The sequence below is a fragment of the Lampetra fluviatilis genome, chromosome 40, assembly GCF_964198595.1.
Source record: "Lampetra fluviatilis chromosome 40, kcLamFluv1.1, whole genome shotgun sequence".
Lineage (NCBI taxonomy): Eukaryota > Metazoa > Chordata > Hyperoartia > Petromyzontiformes > Petromyzontidae > Lampetra > Lampetra fluviatilis.
This window is the reverse complement of record NC_136314.1, coordinates 5,051,255-5,068,339: the sequence shown is the minus strand read 5'-3', so window position 1 is coordinate 5,068,339 and position 17,085 is coordinate 5,051,255. Positions and strand designations below refer to the sequence as shown.

General features: G+C 54.2%; 1 protein-coding gene across 1 annotated transcript; it reads right to left on the bottom strand.

Moving 5' to 3' along the window:
• Positions 1-2,809: 2,809 nt before the first annotated feature.
• Positions 2,810-15,447, bottom strand: SLC25A20 (solute carrier family 25 member 20). The gene is made up of 8 exons (XM_078874930.1): positions 15,187-15,447; positions 9,417-9,509; positions 8,398-8,525; positions 7,570-7,778; positions 5,809-5,881; positions 5,517-5,626; positions 4,699-4,823; positions 2,810-3,419 (listed from the first exon to the last, which is right to left on the bottom strand). Exons 1-8 carry the CDS (start codon positions 15,286-15,288, stop codon positions 3,357-3,359), a joined length of 903 nt encoding a protein of 300 aa, XP_078731056.1. The 5' UTR covers positions 15,289-15,447; the 3' UTR covers positions 2,810-3,356.
• Positions 15,448-17,085: the final 1,638 nt, after the last annotated feature.

The following is a 17,085-nucleotide window of genomic DNA, read 5'->3' as shown; positions in this document are numbered from 1 at the left end:
CTGCACTGGCTACTCACTTGATATTTACACACCGCACCGGCTACTCACTTGATATTTACACACCGCACCGGCTACTCATTTGATATTTACACACCGCACCGGCTACTCACTTGATATTTACACACCGCACCGGCTACTCACTTGATATTTACACACTGCACTGGCTACTCACTTGATATTTACACACCGCACCGGCTACTCATTTGATATTTACACACCGCACCGGCTACTCACTTGATATTTACACACTGCACTGGCTACTCACTTGATATTTACACACCGCACCGGCTACTCACTTGATATTTACACACCGCACCGGCTACTCACTTGATATTTACACACTGCACTGGCTACTCACTTGATATTTACACACCGCACCGGCTACTCACTTGATATTTACACACCGCACCGGCTACTCACTTGAGGGCGAGTTTCGACTTATGGGGAGGCCCAAAACCGGTTCAGATCATCGTGAGCGGGACTCGAACTCGGGTCGCTGGGGTTGCGTCGGGGGCTTGTCGCGACTCGTGAGTTGGGAGCCACTGACGGCGATCTGCTGCTCCCCCTGTGCTGCTCCCTGTGCTGCTCTCTGTGCTGCTCTCTGTGCTGCTCTCTGTGCTGCTCCCTGTGCTGCTCCCCGTGCTGCTCTCCGTGCTGCTCTCTGTGCTGCTCCCTGTGCTGCTCCCTGTGCTGCTCTCTGTGCTGCTCTCTGTGCTGCTCCCTGTGCTGCTCTCTGTGCTGCTCTCCGTGCTGCTCCCTGTGCTGCTCCCTGTGCTGCTCCCTGTGCTGCTCTCTGTGCTGCTCCCCGTGCTGCTCCCTGTGCTGCTCCCTGTGCTGCTCCCTGTGCTGCTCCCTGTGCTGCTCTCTGTGCTGCTCTCTGTGCTGCTCCCTGTGCTGCTCCCTGTGCTGCTCCCTGTGCTGCTCCCTGTGCTGCTCCCTGTGCTGCTCTCTGTGCTGCTCTCTGTGCTGCTCTCTGTGCTGCTCTCTGTGCTGCTCTCTGTGCTGCTCCCTGTGCTGCTCCCCGTGCTGCTCTCCGTGCTGCTCCCCGTGCTGCTCCCTGTGCTGCTCTCTGTGCTGCTCCCTGTGCTGCTCTCTGTGCTGCTCCTTGCTGCTCCCTGTGCTGCTCCCTGTGCTGCTCCCTGTGCTGCTCCCTGTGCTGCTCTCTGTGCTGCTCCCTGTGCTGCTCCCTGTGCTGCTCTCTGTGCTGCTCCCTGTGCTGCTCCCTGTGCTGCTCCCTGTGCTGCTCCCTGTGCTGCTCCCTGTGCTGCTCCCCGTGCTGCTCCCCGTGCTGCTCCCCGTGCTGCTCTGTGCTGCTCCCTGTGCTGCTCCCTGTGCTGCTCCCTGTGCTGCTCTCTGTGCTGCTCCCTGTGCTGCTCCCTGTGCTGCTCCCTGTGCTGCTCCCCGTGCTGCTCCCTGTGCTGCTCCCTGTGCTGCTCCCTGTGCTGCTCCCTGTGCTGCTCCCTGTGCTGCTCCCTGTGCTGCTCCCTGTGCTGCTCTCTGTACTGCTCGCTCAGCGCTTCTTTCTGCACGCTGCACGGAACCGGGTCGGACGCTCTCGCTGTGCCGAGTGGCCGCCGTGACCTTTGGGGCGACTCTGGGGGTTGATGTTGTGCTCAGGGACAGTGCTCATTGGCACGGGCGTCATGCGCAATCTGTCGAGATGATAAAAAAACCTAATCAAGGTCCCATGATGTAAAGTGCAATCCCTTGTTATCTACTCTTACCTCTCTGGCCTATCTATTGCTGCACTATGAAGAAGGGGCATTGCCAGAAATGTAACAATGTATAGTTATTAAGGCCACCGTGTTATTAACTACCGTGTGGACTATGGTAGCTTAGTGTTTGATACGATGGTCCATTGTTGGTTCAGCCAATGGACTCTACGGCACAGACATCCAGATTCTCTGCTGAGGAGGTGTGAAGAGCGACCCAGAGCCTGAGACCGGCTAAAGCCAAGCACATTCGCTGCAGGCTGCCCTAGATGACATCATTACAATTGCCTGGGCAACAGGATCGGTTCTTTTAAGAATGCAAGGATGCCCTGGTGATTGCAGCAACTACATCAACCTCTTCAGTGCGAGGCCGGGAGAGATCCTGGCAAATAACACGATCCTTCAGAGTGGGCAGGTAGGAACTCAATTCTAGATTTGAAGTTTTCGTGACTGCAAGGGTCCAAACTCTTTGGGTTTTTTCGGTAAAGTGACGTGGGTGAAAAAAATAAATAAATAAAAAATAAATCACGACGTTTCGGAGACGGAAGCTTGTGTTGCCTCCGAAATGTCGTGATTTAATTTATTTTTTATTTTATTTTTTTACCTCTACGTGACTTTACCGATAAAAAAAACAGAGGTAGGAACTTGGTTGGACAGCGCAATTTGTGCGATCCGTGTCACGCGGCGCAAGCTGCGTGGGGCGGCGCGTCACGTGGTGCTGAGCCCGCCCGAAGTGCTCTATGAAATACAAATCAAGGGCGTGGCTATGCACGACAGACAGACAAATAATCCCTGGTGGGCAGTGTGGAACTGTTGTTTCTACCTGTATTATTCAACATCACTGCCTTGCCAGGCACGCCAAGGAGAAGCTCATGGAGAGACATTGCCGTTTCAGGCTGGGGCGGTCCTGCACGGGCACCCTGTTTTCTGTCCATCGGCTCCAGCAGGTGTTGGGAATTTCAAGGAGACCTCCATCTCTGCTTTAAGACCTACGATCCGAGTGTTACACGCCTAAACCTCGACATGTGTCATTCTCACCAAACACAGACATTGTACACGGACTGCAGGCCGAACTCAACAATGCAGCATATTTCGTCTCAAGTTTCTCAAGGCATATATTTATTACGCTTTACAAATTGTTCACATGGTTCACATTTTTTCATCTCACGTGCTTCACCGATCCAATCACCTCCATACGATTGCTAAACCCCCCAAAAAACTATGAAAATAATAAAACCCCATTAAGGCGCTGCGACGTACGGATTGATATCTCCGTCCGCCCCGAATGTCCGTTCGTCACGGGGGCCACCGTTCACTCGCTCGGGGCTCCGGCAACGGCGCAGAATGCATTGGTGGGTGCTGCTGGTCCCGGCAGAGTCACCATAGCCACGCGCGGCAGGCAAGGCAGCAGAACCAGGTAAGGCCAGTGAGGTGGGGGAGGTGTGTGGAGGGAGGGCGGAGCGAGACAGGGGGAAGAAAGAGATGCGGGGGAGGTAGAGGGAGATGGGGAGAGGGCGGGAACCAGGGGGAGACCGGTGGAGGAAGGGAGAGGGAGGTTTGGCAACCTGTGAACCCCCAGCAGTATTTGGGATGTGAGAGCGGCAGGGGTGGGGGGATGGTGGGGGAGGAGGGGGTAGGGGGCGTTCACATGTTGGGTGCGAGCCAGTTGAGGCACTTCATGGCAACCTCGAACCCCAGGAAGCACGCCTGCGGGGAAACACACAGCGTCAGGACGCTTCTCACCGACACCACAAAACACGTTGTCTTCACTCATTTGTCCTCTGTCCCGTCGCGAGACAAAGAGTCCACTGAGAATTCTCCCAGTGCAGTGCGGCAACCCGCCTGCTAGAGAGAATGGCCCACTGAACGAGACGTCGCAGACCTACTTCTGAGATCCCGTCAGGTGACCCCTTCCCACACACCCTGCTGCTACAGAGAGATTTGTTGCTGGGCGGGTAAAAGCAGCCTCTGCATTTTTTTTAATTCTCAGAATGAGTGTCTAAACTAGAATGAAAACCGCAATGATAAATTTGACCTTAAAATCGCAACACAACCCATTTAATAATTACGGTTGAGCAGTTACAACCCAGATTCTCGCCCCCGATCTCCATCGGTGCCAGCTAGGCAACGCTCCGACCTCTGTGCCATGTGGGCACCTGCCAACAAGGGCATTTACAAAGGCAGCCATACTGGCACGAGTTTGCATTTAAATACATGCCACACCCACCCACGCATGTGATCCACAGCAGGGGTTGGCGGATCACGCACACATTTTTTAAACTACAAAACACTCGAGCTTGTTGCTGGGCTGTAAAGTGGCCAGGAGATAGATTTAAATCCATCTGTGCGGAGAGATTTGAGAGTACTACGAGCCCCTTGTTTTTCCACGTGCTGGGAGCTACAAGTTCAGTTCCTGAAGATGCTCCCAGCACGTGGTGTGAAACGTCAGACATCGTGCCAAACGCCATGCGGTACAACCTGTCGCCTTATCCACCACACTGTGTTCAACCACCGCACTGCAGAACACAACACTCCTCTTTCTGCTTCTTCCCACGCACTGCTGAACTAAGCAATTCCCTCCTCCCACAATCTATTTTCTCTCATAATAATGCCCTTGCTCAATTCAAGAAGCGTGTTACACGCTCATCGATGACAGCTTTGATAATAGCGCTGGTCGTTCGTTGCTGGTCACTTGGCGTTTTGGACTTTTGGGTTTGTGCTTAGCAACTGTGATATAAATAATACACAATGGAGAGCTGCTTCTTCTCTCGTACGGCTGATGTAGATGCAGAGCAACAACTACAATTCCACATTCAGGTGGTCAAGCCAGATAACCGCGTGTGTATTGCCGTGATGTCTCCTTCGTATTTGTGTATCAGGCACTGCATTGTTGCCATTATCATGGGAAATGTGGCGGAGACGTGGTGGTGACTTGAGGACTGACATGAGGGTTAGCGGTGGGCGTGATGTGCTGCGCGGGTCTCACCGCATTGGCTGGGAATGCTCTCAGCATGACGGCCGTGAATCCCTTGTAGAGAGAGAGGACTCCCTCTTCCCGCACCAACTCCCTGAGCACGTCACGGAACCCGTGCGGGTACTTCCCCTCCGGTGCTGCGCAACAACAACAACAGCCGCCATTCACCACTTACACTCCTACTTTTCCACTGGCACATCCGAGCCGAGTCAGCGCAGGTTACCACTGGCTATTTGCCACACTGAGCCGGGAACCAGGAAGACATTTGAATCTGGCCCGGGACTAAGCAGGGCCAGGGACAGGGCTGATGATGACGCGTTCATTTCGTGCGACGTCAGCCGCACAGCTCGGCTTCTGCAGTGGAAGAACAAGCGTGCGTGTCGTCATGACTCGCACGGGGCTGGACTCGGTACGGCCATGGCACGGCTCGGTTATACCACGGCGTTTGTGCCAGGCTCGGGAGCACTTCAGAGCCACAGCAACAACAATCGCAAGTCACAACGACACTTGTGCCAGGCCAAATGCACTTTAAGGCCATCATGTGAAGTTTCGGAGGCTTGCCGGCAGGGGTTAACAGACCGAGTTGACTGCTGTACACGCACGCACATTGTGTACACACAGTGAGGGAGTGAAGGAGAAAGGAGGTTAGAGAGTGAGTGTAGGGTCTCAAGAGGAAGTGACGGGGAAAGGGAGGGTGTGAGAGAGTGGAGCGAGGCAGGTAACTAAGACACGAGAGAGGGAGTGACGGAGAGAGGGAGTGAAGGGATGAGCGAGTGGGGAACAGAATGATTGGTGACCGAGTGTGGACCGAGTATCCAGATGGGTTGTACCGGTTTGGAAGCGAGACTTGAGGGTGTCAGGCGGGATCGCCACCGCCCAGTTGAAAATTCCAGCCATGCCTCCCGCAAACAGGATCTTAGGGACGCTCAGGTCAGACACACTGCACATACACGCACACAGAGAGATTCCGCATTCAGCCCGAGGGCAATCTCTGTCAGCAGGCTAAGTTACAGCACCGACGGGTGTGTTGAGTTTTAAGATTCAACAGAGCAGTGCAGCGGTGAGCATACTGCACGACAGTGGGGTGCGGGGACGAGTGGGGGGGGGGCCATGCCCACGGACCTGCCCCCCTCCGGCGTGAGGACGTTCTTGAGCCACTCGTACGTCATGAAATACATCCCGCTGGCTGGGACATCTGGACACGCGCACACGCGCAAACGCACCAAGGTTAAAAATATTCACGCCCGCACAGCACTGCGAGACAACACCCACCCACCACTGTACTCCCGATTCCCCAGTTAGAGAGGAAAGCGTTAACTGCCCAGGAGAGGGCGCCGTAGACGCTGTCCCTTGCAGCCTCGTGCGGGCAGCGATCTGGTGCCTGTCCCGAGAAATGTGGCTTTTGACCCAGAGCCCAAGGGTACAGGTGAGGGGTTAATCTCATTCCGTCAGGTTTGACGAAGCCCAGTCATTATCATTCCACTGTGCAGATGGTGCATCCTTGTTATTATCATTGCTTGTTTACCCAGGAAAGCCTCGCCGAGTCCAAAGACTCATTCTCAGAAGGTTGCTGCCATTCTTTTTTGTGGTGGAAGGGTGGAGGGGGGTGATGTTGTCGCTGTGCGTGATCCAGTTTTTGAGCACTGGGATGTGTGGCCAATACCGGTGACAGTATTTGTTTTATTTAGCCAAAGGGGAGAACATTGGAGAACCTGGAGGAAACCCATGCAGAACAGGGAGAGAACAAATACAACTCCACACAGATGGACACCAGGGTTGGGAATCAAACCTAGCCCATCTTGCTGTGGAGCACAAGCGTCACCACTGCCCCACCCTGCTGCCCAGCCTCACTCTGTTGAGGTGAAGGTGGCGGCGTGGTTTAGGTGTACAGCTTGAATTTCTCACTGTGACTCACTTTGTTCCGTCACATTGGTTACATTTTTTGGTTTAGCATTAGCAAATAGCATACATAAATGGTAGGTCACCTATTCTTACACAATTTGTGTAAGAATAGGACGAGCACGTCCCATTTTAACACACGCTGTTCTGAGGAGCAGCTGCATTTAAACACTAAATATCAACCCTCGAGGTGAACGGTAAATCTTCCTGGCGGCGACGTCACGTCGACGATGACTGCTCCCGCAAGTCGGTCGGTGGTTGAGTATCTGCGTGCGGCCGACGAGATTGGCACGCGCGCCGCGAGCGCGTCACACAGCGGCGCACCGGCCATGTGACGCACGTGAAGCCTGGCCCGCAGCTGCTGCTGGCGGCTGGTGGGTGGTGCCAAGTTGCCCGTGGCCTTCCCCTTCTCTCACCACAGCCACAGTCACGTGTGCGCGCGGCTGGCAGCAGGAATGGGAACCTGGGCTCCATTTCAGCCGGGTTTGACCGGGTCAGTGACCGGGATCATATGGCGGGTGACGTTTGCAGCCCTGTTTCAGAGGTTCGTGTTTCAAGACGCCCTGATTAATATTTCTGCTGTGTTTGAACCGTAAATATTACGCGCTGTCTGCATCGCAGTGAGCGTCTTAGATCCAATGACGTTATTTGAAAGGGAGTATAATGTGTGTGCCGGTGTTCATGGCCTAAAAATGTGAAACAAAAACTACCGCAAATTACTGGCCAGTGCTGCGTCACCTTGTAGGAGGGAGACCCCAGCCTAAAAAAAAACTACCACTGGAAATTCGAATTATTGAGACGAGATGTCATGATGTAAGGCGATTTAGCATTATGGGGCAAATGTAAGCACAAAATAAATGCAAATCTTACTTCAGCACCCGGAAGCACCACGTTCAGTACCGGTCACGTGCCACCGTCCGGTCTACCAGCAACCCGGGAATAAATTCGGTGAGAAATAAATCCGTAAACAAACAAAGTTCGCACCGCGCATGAGCGTGAGGGCGGTGCCCTTGTAGACGCCGCGAATGCCGGACTCGCGGTAGATCTGCTTGACGCAGTCCATGGGGCCCGCGTACTTGATGCCGCCCGTGTTGGCCTGCACCTGCAGGAGGCACTTGATGCGCTCGCCGGGCGCCATGATGACCGTGGTGAACACGCCGGACAGCATGCCGGCCTTGAAGAGCTGGATGTACCTGTGGGTCGGCACCGCGGGCACCGTTTAGCCTCCGTCCGGACTACCGCGAGAACTGTTGCACGCACAGCCACGGCGAGACGGTAACTACACCGCAGTGGGTTCGTGAATCGGATATGCAATGAATAGCCACTACGACCAGCACGCACACCAGAGCCACTGCTAGCCTCCAACTACAACAACCGATGGCTTGGGTATGAGAAACGCGACACACGTGCACACTTGCCACAACCGTCAGAGCCACCGTCAGCTACACGTTTGAGGGCCTGTGCATTACGAACGCTAGAAACTGCCAATACATCATGCATGCATGCACCGCACTTTCCACAACCACCGCCAACCTCAAACTACACTCCTGAGGGCTTGCAAACGATAACCAAGACACAACCGCTACACGCAACACAGTGCACCACCACACAAGATGACATCACGCTATGTCGTGCAACAAAGCCGAACACAATGAAACACAACCACAACACACCACCGGACAAAACCACAACACACCACCGGACAAAACCGAAACACCGCCCCACACTACGAAACACCACTGCCACACTCGCAACCGGCAAACACAAGCCACAGGGATGGATTCCGTACACGGCCTTCGCTCAACTACGCACGTCAGAGAGTCCTCGGGGTGTGTCTGCTGAAACTTCTTGCCGAGGCCGAATCCAAAGAAGCAAACGGCGAACATGGGCGCCACCCCCACCAGCGGCGCCGCCATGCCCTTGTAGAGCCCCCGCAGGCCCTGGCGAGACAAGCGACGGACGAGAGGAGGTGGGACCAACACAAGCGGCCTGTGGTATCTGTAGGGACTGCAGGCGAAGGCCATTCACATCCATGTCTTGCCTCGTAAAGGCCACGATTCACCAAGGTAATTGAATGCGTCTTCTCACGACGTGTTTTCCCAATAACACGGTTCTTCTAAAAGGGAACAGTTTTTGCACAACGCAGAACGTGCCCGTTATAACGAGGTTCATGAGCGGTCATTGACGAACTACTTTCTTGAGCAACGTGGCCGAGCGGTACAGTGATACAGTACGCGGAACGATACAGTCACGTGGCGGCGTACCCTCAGCCAAGTTTTTTGTCCCACCAGGAGATGACTGCAGGCTGAATTTACCGTGCAGCAATTCCTCGCTTAACGTGACACTTTTCAGGAACGCATCTACTACCGCATAGAAATAGGAATGGTTGTATATATGTTTATTTGAAAGATAACCCATACTTTACAATATTTACAATCACCAATTGATCTGGCTGTTCTCAACAAAAATGCCCTGTCTGGGCCTTTGTGTTTTGGGTTATAAAACTGCGACCGTTAACTCTCAGGAGATGGAATTTTGGGAAAATTAAGTGCAGAACCAAATTTAGCGTGACCTTTCTTTATGCGTGCAAGCCACTTACCTGACTGAGCCCATAAACGTCCCACACCCGAGATCCCGGTTTTAATCACAGACGGCGGAAACTCGCATTCAAACCTCGGACCTCAGCAGTGCCAGCTCAGCACTCTGACCTCTGAGCTGCATCGGCCACCTCACAACACTCCGTACGTTGAACTCCTTCGGCACCGTACGTAGCCAACCAACCGTGCAAATCGTAGGTGCGGGCAGATACGGAGCGAGCCGGACGCACGCACCTCTTTGGCGAGGGTCTTGCGGCAGCAGTCGAAGGTGCCGGCATAGAGGGGAGACTCGCCGGGTAGCGGTCGCGGCTGGGTCTGAAGGCGAACCTGTGGGGTCACGCACAGCGCCCGCACGGACACCCACATTAGTGACAGCAGGTCGCTGGCAGTAGCCCAAGTCAAGTGAGGTGCATGTTATTGATAGCGAGTCAGTGGATTCGTCTAAAAGGAGCACAACACATGTTATTTTGAGCAAAAATAACTGCACTGTAATGAAACAGTCGTAAATTAAATTTCACAATAAGGACAGTGAGGTACAACACCAACGAGGTAAAACAATCACAACAACCACACCACAGTCATCACACAAACAATCACACGACATAAGTCTGCTGAAATGCCTAACCACAATACTGCATCATACCACTCCACCCAACACCCTTAACCTTTGCCCTACAGCTGTAACCATACAACAGTAACACTGACCCAGCCCCAACCACGTCCATATAACCCTAAATCCTAATGCGATAGCCCAAGTCCCCGTGACTGATAACACTGTGACCAAACTCCCAGGGCCGGTGGATGCAGAATCGGACTTCCAAATAAACGTTACGGGGAGAGTGGCAAACGCATCAACACACGCAGACCTGAGCCTCAGTTAATACAATAATCACGGCTCACCTTTAAGTTTTAAAATGCCAGGATTATTTTGTTTGGCCTGGCAGGAGAACTCAAAAAGGCCAGGATGGATTTTGTCAATTTTTGCAAGTGACACCTGGGCCACCATAATGGCAAAATGACAAAGGCAAAGCAAATAAAGCAGAGCAGTGACGTGAATAGAAATCAGCACAAAAGCAACTACACGACGCGTATCGCGCACATTTTAAAAGATTGTAACAAAGTTAAATATAACGTTACCCTGCAGTGCAAATCCGCTGAATGCAATGACATGTGCCTGCTGGTTTTTTTTCACGAACATTTCCACGTATAAATGTGGTTTGCGGTACATTTCACACAGTGGTCAAAGGACACGTGTGAAAAATATGAGTAGGTTTTACCCTTTCTGGCAAAAAAACAGGAGGTGTTAAGATGTTCAAACACCAAATAGGAACCTTTAGCAAGGGATCAAGTCCGCATCAACCACAAGTACGTGTGGTGACCATGCAGACACTCTGATAATGTGGCATTGACTTTGAGACTGTTAGGCCTAGACCAGAGACAGCCTTCTTGAGACACGTTTCAAAGGCAATGCGTAGATTATTCATGATCAGAGCACGTCTGTTTGCATGTCCACCGCAAGTACGTGCGGTTTGCGCAGTCTTATATTCCTTTTCTTAGGTTTTTTCGGTAAAGTCACGTAGGTAAAACATAAAAATTAATAAAAGTAAAATAAAAATCAAGACGTTTCGGAGGCAACACAAGCTTCCGTCTTCAGGTGGAACCGTCACAGCCACGACAGCTGTATCAAGTAAATGATACAAGTAAATGATACAGCTGTCGTGGCTGTGACGGTTCCACCTGAAGACGGAAGCTTGTGTTGCCTCCGAAACGTCGTGATTTTTATTTTATTTTACTTTTATTAATTTTAATGTTTTACCTACGTGACTTTACCGAAAAAAACCTAAGAATATGAATCCTTGCAGTCACGAAAGCTTCAAATCTAGAATTCTATTCCTTTGCCGAAGCGATCTGTTTGGTGCTTGAACATCTGAACACCCGGGTCCCTGTTGTGACTTTGATACTGGCAGCAGCAGCAGCAGCAACACCACATGTTCTCGTGCAGGCCACGTGTGGGCGCCACAGGGCTGTGAGATGAGAGTGAGATGAGAGGGGCCGGAGTCAGCCGTAGCCCGTGAGGCCCTGGCACATTAACCCCCCCCTGTTTCGTGTGCTGCATGTCTACACAGCACACACACACAGCACACATACACACAGCGCACACACACATACACACAGCGCACACACACATACACACAGCACACACACACACAGCACACACACACACAGCGCAACAACCGCCATTCGCCACTAAGTGGCGGTGACGTCACCACGACGCTTGTGCCAGGCCATGTGCACCTTGAGGCCACGTGAAGTGTCGAACGCCCGCTGGCAGGAGGTCACGGGGCAGACCCAGCAGGTGCCACGGGTCGACTGACCGAGATGACCGAGATGACTGGCTGATGCACCACCTGTGCCCCCTACTGTGCCAACTTGCTGTGCTTTAGCCACCCGGCGCTCCGCTCGTTGTTGTGAGCGTCGCTCCTCCGCCCTCCGTTGTTGTTGGAGGGCGACTGCCTCCAACTGCCCAGTAGCGTCCTTCACGAGCCTCCTCCACTGAGGCCGATCTTGACACCGCTGGTACCAGTCATCGGCAAGTCCACTCAGCTCCACGTCCTCCTGTACCACATCACTCCATCTCTTCTCTAGCCCGTGCCGCGCCCGTTTAGCCCCCTCGATCCGGCCGAACAAAAGCTGTTTAGGCATGCGGTGGCTGGGCATGCGGGCTACATGACCCAGCCAACGCAGCCTTGCCTGCCGGAGGAGCTCACTGATGGGACTTTGCCCAGATCTTTCAAGGACTTGTGAGCTCCTCACACAATCCAGCCTGGTTAAACCCAGGATGGATCGTAGGCAGGCCAGCCTAAATGTTTCCAACCGGCGAAGATGCTCCACTAGGGGGGTCCACGTTTCGCAAGCATAGAGAAGGGAGGGAATGACCGTGGCCGAGAAGACCTGAAGCTTCGTGCGGAGCGACAGACCAGGTAGCTTCCACACAGCGTTACGCAACCGATGAAAAGATATTGCCGCTCGACTGATTCGGAGTGAGACCTCTGCTGATAAACTGGAGCCGGTCATGAGCACACTGCCCAGGTATGGGAAACTCTCCACTCTCTCCACAACTGCCCCATCACCGATTGGGAGTTGTGGGGGTGGAGTGCCCGATGGTACAAAATACCCAGGCAGGTGCTTAGTTTTGGTGGGGCTGATGGTAAGGCCCCACCTCTTAGTGGCACGCTCCAGTCTCAGCAGCAGCGTCTCCAACTCCTCTTCTGAATGAGCAGCTATTACTAAATCATCGGCATACATAACGTGGTTGACCAATAGGGAGCCATCCCTTGATCGCACCCGGGCGTCGATCAGCCTCCCATTGTATCTGTACCAAATGGTAATTCCCCCGGTACAGCTATTGAAGGCTTCACGAACTACGCAGTCGAAATAGATGTTAAATAATGTGGGAGCCAGAGGACATCCCTGTCGCACCCCAAGGTGTACAGGGAAAGGCTCCGACTCCCGGCCACGTAGTTTTACCCGGGCCCGCTCACCATCATGAAGGTCCTTAATGATCGTGAGCAGTGGGTCAGGGACTCCGAAAGCACGAAGAACAACCCAGAGCCCAGTCCTACTGATGGTATCATAGGCCTTGACCAGGTCAATGAAGCAGAGATGTAGGTCTTTTTGGAATTCCCTACACCTCTGCTGTAGCAGACGGACAGAAAATATGGCATCTGTGCAGGACCGCCCTTTCCTGAAACCACATTGGGGCTCCGCAAGCCTCTCCTCAGCATGCCTAGCAAGGCGATGTTGAATAATCCTTGCCAGGACCTTACCCGGCACACTGAGGAGTGAGATGCCCCTGTAGTTGTTACAGTCGGTACGGTCCCCCTTCTTAAAGAGGGGGACCACCAGGGCATCCTTCCAGTCCTGCGGAACCCGTCCAGTGGTCCAGACTGTTGTTATGATGTCATATAGGGCAGTCTGTGCACAAACGCCACCCTCCCACAGAGATCCAGGCGGTACCGGTCCAGCTCCCGACAGAGGAGTGGCAGCCTCTCCTCCGCAGTGAGCGTTCGAACATTCCACGTGGCCATCCGCAATGGTTTTTCGTTGTTTCTGGAGGAGCCCCGAGGGTTAAAATTCAATCTCCTGGCTCCGCCAAATGGGGTTTGGCCAGGAGACGTCATAAAAGCCTGACCCCCCGGGGCCTCCGGCACAAGCTTATTAATTACAGGTTTATGTTTACTTCGTAGTTTAGTGGTGGTTAATTGAAGGTGGAGGGGTTACCAGCCCCTCGCACCCGTCCAGAGCCCCCGTTTAGCCACTGTGGTGGTCACAGACGCCATGAGGGGAGAGGCCAATGGGCATTGGCCCTCCCCCCACAGCACTGCCCACGACAATGTTGCCCGTCCGGCACCGCGAGGAGGTAGGAGGTTGTTTTGCCGGACACACACAGCGCACACACACATACACACACACAGCACACACACAGCACACACACACACCACACAGTACGCACACACACAGCAAACACACACACACAGCGCGCGCGCACACAGCACATCACACACAGCACACCACACACAGCATACACACCACACACATAGCATACACACCACACACACACAGCACACACACACACAGCACACACCACACAGTACGCACACAGCACACCACACACAGCACACACCACACAGTACGCACACAGCACACCACACACAGCACACACACACAGCACACACAGCACACACGCACACACACACAGCACACACACACAGCACACACACACAGCACACACACACAGCACACACACACAGCACACACACACAGCACACACACACAGCACACCACACACAGCACACCACACACAGCACACCACACACAGCACACCACACACAGCACACCACACACAGCACACCACACACAGCACACCACACACAGCACACCACACACAGCACACCACACACAGCACACCACACACAGCACACCACACACAGCACACCACACACAGCACACCACACACAGCACACCACACACAGCACACCACACACAGCACACCACACACAGCACACCACACACAGCACACCACACACAGCACACCACACACAGCACACCACACACAGCACACCACACACAGCACACCACACACAGCACACCACACACAGCACACCACACACAGCACACCACACACATACACACAGCACACACCACACAGTACGCACACAGCACACCACACACAGCACACACACACAGCACATACACACAGCACACACACACACATACACAGCACACACAGCACACACATCACACACACCACACACAGCATACACAGCACACACACGCGTGCGTTGTGTGCACGTCGCGCCGTGTTGAAGGCGGGAAGATGATGAGGCTTGTGGCGATGGACGCTGCGCGAGGGGCAAGCGGAGCTCCCCGCGGGGGCGAAACACGGGGACGCGATTCGCCATCACCAACCAGGCCTCCCTACCCCTGTCTGGGTATCCCCTCTACCCCTCAACCCCTAAACCCCTGCACATCATCACCACCACCACCACCACCCCAAGCTACACCACCACCACCACCACCCCAAGCTACACCACCCCAAGCTACACCACCCCAACTTACACCACCCCAACTTACACCACCCCAAGCTACACCACCCCAACTTACACCACCCCAACTTACACCACCCCAACTTACACCACCCCAAGCTACACCACCCCAACTTACACCACCCCAAGCTACACCACCCCAAGCTACACCACCCCAACTTACACCACCCCAAGCTACACCACCCCAACTTACACCACCTGCATCTGCAGGACCCCTCCACCTATCCCCTTGCTGCACCCTCCCTGGCAATCCCCTGCAAAACCCCTTCGCGCCCCGATAACCTGCACATCCCCTACAACCCACGTCCCTTTACCCCCTCGCCTTCCCCTATCACCCTGACCCCATAGACCCCACTGTGACCCCCGCTGTGACCCCTAGACCCCGGGGGGGGGGGTACCTTGATGGTGTCGAGGGGGTGACCGGTGAACACGAGGCAGACGCCGCCGAAGCCGCCGGCGAAGAAGTTCTTCACGGGGCTGATTCGCTGCTGTTCGGCCATGGCAAGAGGAGAGAGACAACAGGGGGGGGGACAGGAGACGAGAGGAGACACACACAGAGGAGAGAGACAGAGGAGAGAGAGGAGACACACAGAGGAGAGAGACAGCGGCAAGCAGGCAAGGCCGGCACTGTCCCCCCCCCTCACCTTTGCCCCAGTTAAGGAGGCGGCGGCGATGGCTCCTCCCCCTCCCGCTGCTGCTGCTGCTGCCGCCGCCTCCTTCCCCGCGAGGAGGCGGCGGCGTCGCCGAGGAGGAGGAGGAGAAAAGTCGCCGCCGCCTCCTCCTCCTCCTCGACTTGTCCGCCTCGTCAGCACTTTACTCACCTCGCCTAATGTCATCACATCACCCGTCCCTCACCTCTGACTAACTCTGACTAACTCTGACTAACACATTGTCCTCCTGCGGAGGGAGCTGGTAGGAACGTTGTTGTGTTGCTCGGTCAATGGGCAGGGTCAACGGCGGCGTGGTGTACTCCGCAAATATGCCCGACTGTGAGGGCGGGCACAAGCCGGCGTGAGTAGGTTAAACGTTGTTGAGTTTTATAAGGGCACCACGGGGTGACCAGCCCCTCCCCACCCAGCCCCACCCCCCACCCAGCCCCACCCTCCCCCACCCCTCCCCACCCTCCCCCACCCCTCCCCACCCTCCCCACCCTCCCCACCCAGCCCCACCCCCCACCCAGCCCCACCCTCCCCACCCACCCCCACCCCTCCCCACCCTCCCCACCCAGCTTCACCCCTACCACCACCCAGCCCCACCCTCCCCACCCAGCCCCTCCCCACCCAGCCCCACCCCTCCCACCACCCAGCCCCACCCTCCCCTCTCCACCCAGCCCAAGCCCTCCCATTTTTTGATGCACGACGGACGGACACAATAATCCCCTGTGGGCTGGTGTAACCAGGAGGTTCCTACCAGTAAAACGTTCCTCAGCTCCTCGTCTTACCTTCTAACCTCACCTCATCACATCATCTCACCTTGTATTACCTCACCCCCTAACCTTTCATCCTTATCTCACCGCATTCAACTCACCATTTCCGTCACCTCTCATCTTATTCACCTTACCTTGTAACCTCCATAGTCTAATACCATCACATTCACCATCACTTTCACCGTCACTTTCACCATCACTTTTACCATCACATTCACCATCACATTCGCCATCACATTCACCATCACTTTCACCTCATCTCACCTCCCTACCTGACCGCACTATCTCCTATACCTCATTACACCTCATCTCCCGGTGTATCTAACCTCAACATCTTAACTTGCCTAATATTGTTTCCCTCATCTTATTTCCCTCTTTAAACATCACCTTATATCCCTTACTATCACCCCCATGCTTCACCTCACGTACTCGTCTCATTATACCTCGAATTACCATTTCCATCAACTCCTCTCATATTCATATCCCCATCTTCCATCACCTCGATTCGCTCGTATCCGTCTCTGCTCACTTTTCTCCCCTCATCATCCTCTCCCTTCCCCTCCTTGTGCCCTCACACCCCCACCCCTCCTTCTGCAATCACCTCACTCCCTTTCCCTACTATAGAGCAACGTTAGTCCGACGGTTCCAACCATCCGCCAACGCCAGCCCAACGGTGGCGGTCACCTCACCACCCCAGTTGCTAATGTAGCCGGTATGGGCTTAATGTGATGAATCACACGGAAAGTTTAATCAATGGAGTTAATGATGATACTTGGAGCATTCCTGGCAGCGATTTCAGCCGCACCACCTCTACATAACAAAAGGCTCAGTCCCTTTTACACGCACCTTTACATCAGCCTCACCTAGTTTA

Excerpts from the sequence above, each read along its gene's own strand:
- SLC25A20 (XM_078874930.1), bottom strand. The coding sequence starts at position 15,288 with ATGGCCGAACAGCAGCGAATCAGCCCCGTGAAGAACTTCTTCGCCGGC. Across the intron at positions 7,779-8,397 it reads CACCCCGAGGACTCTCTGAC|GTACATCCAGCTCTTCAAGG; the intron begins GTGCGTAGTTGA and ends GCCGACCCACAG. Across the intron at positions 3,420-4,698 it reads GAGCATTCCCAGCCAATGCG|GCGTGCTTCCTGGGGTTCGA; the intron begins GTGAGACCCGCG and ends GTTTCCCCGCAG.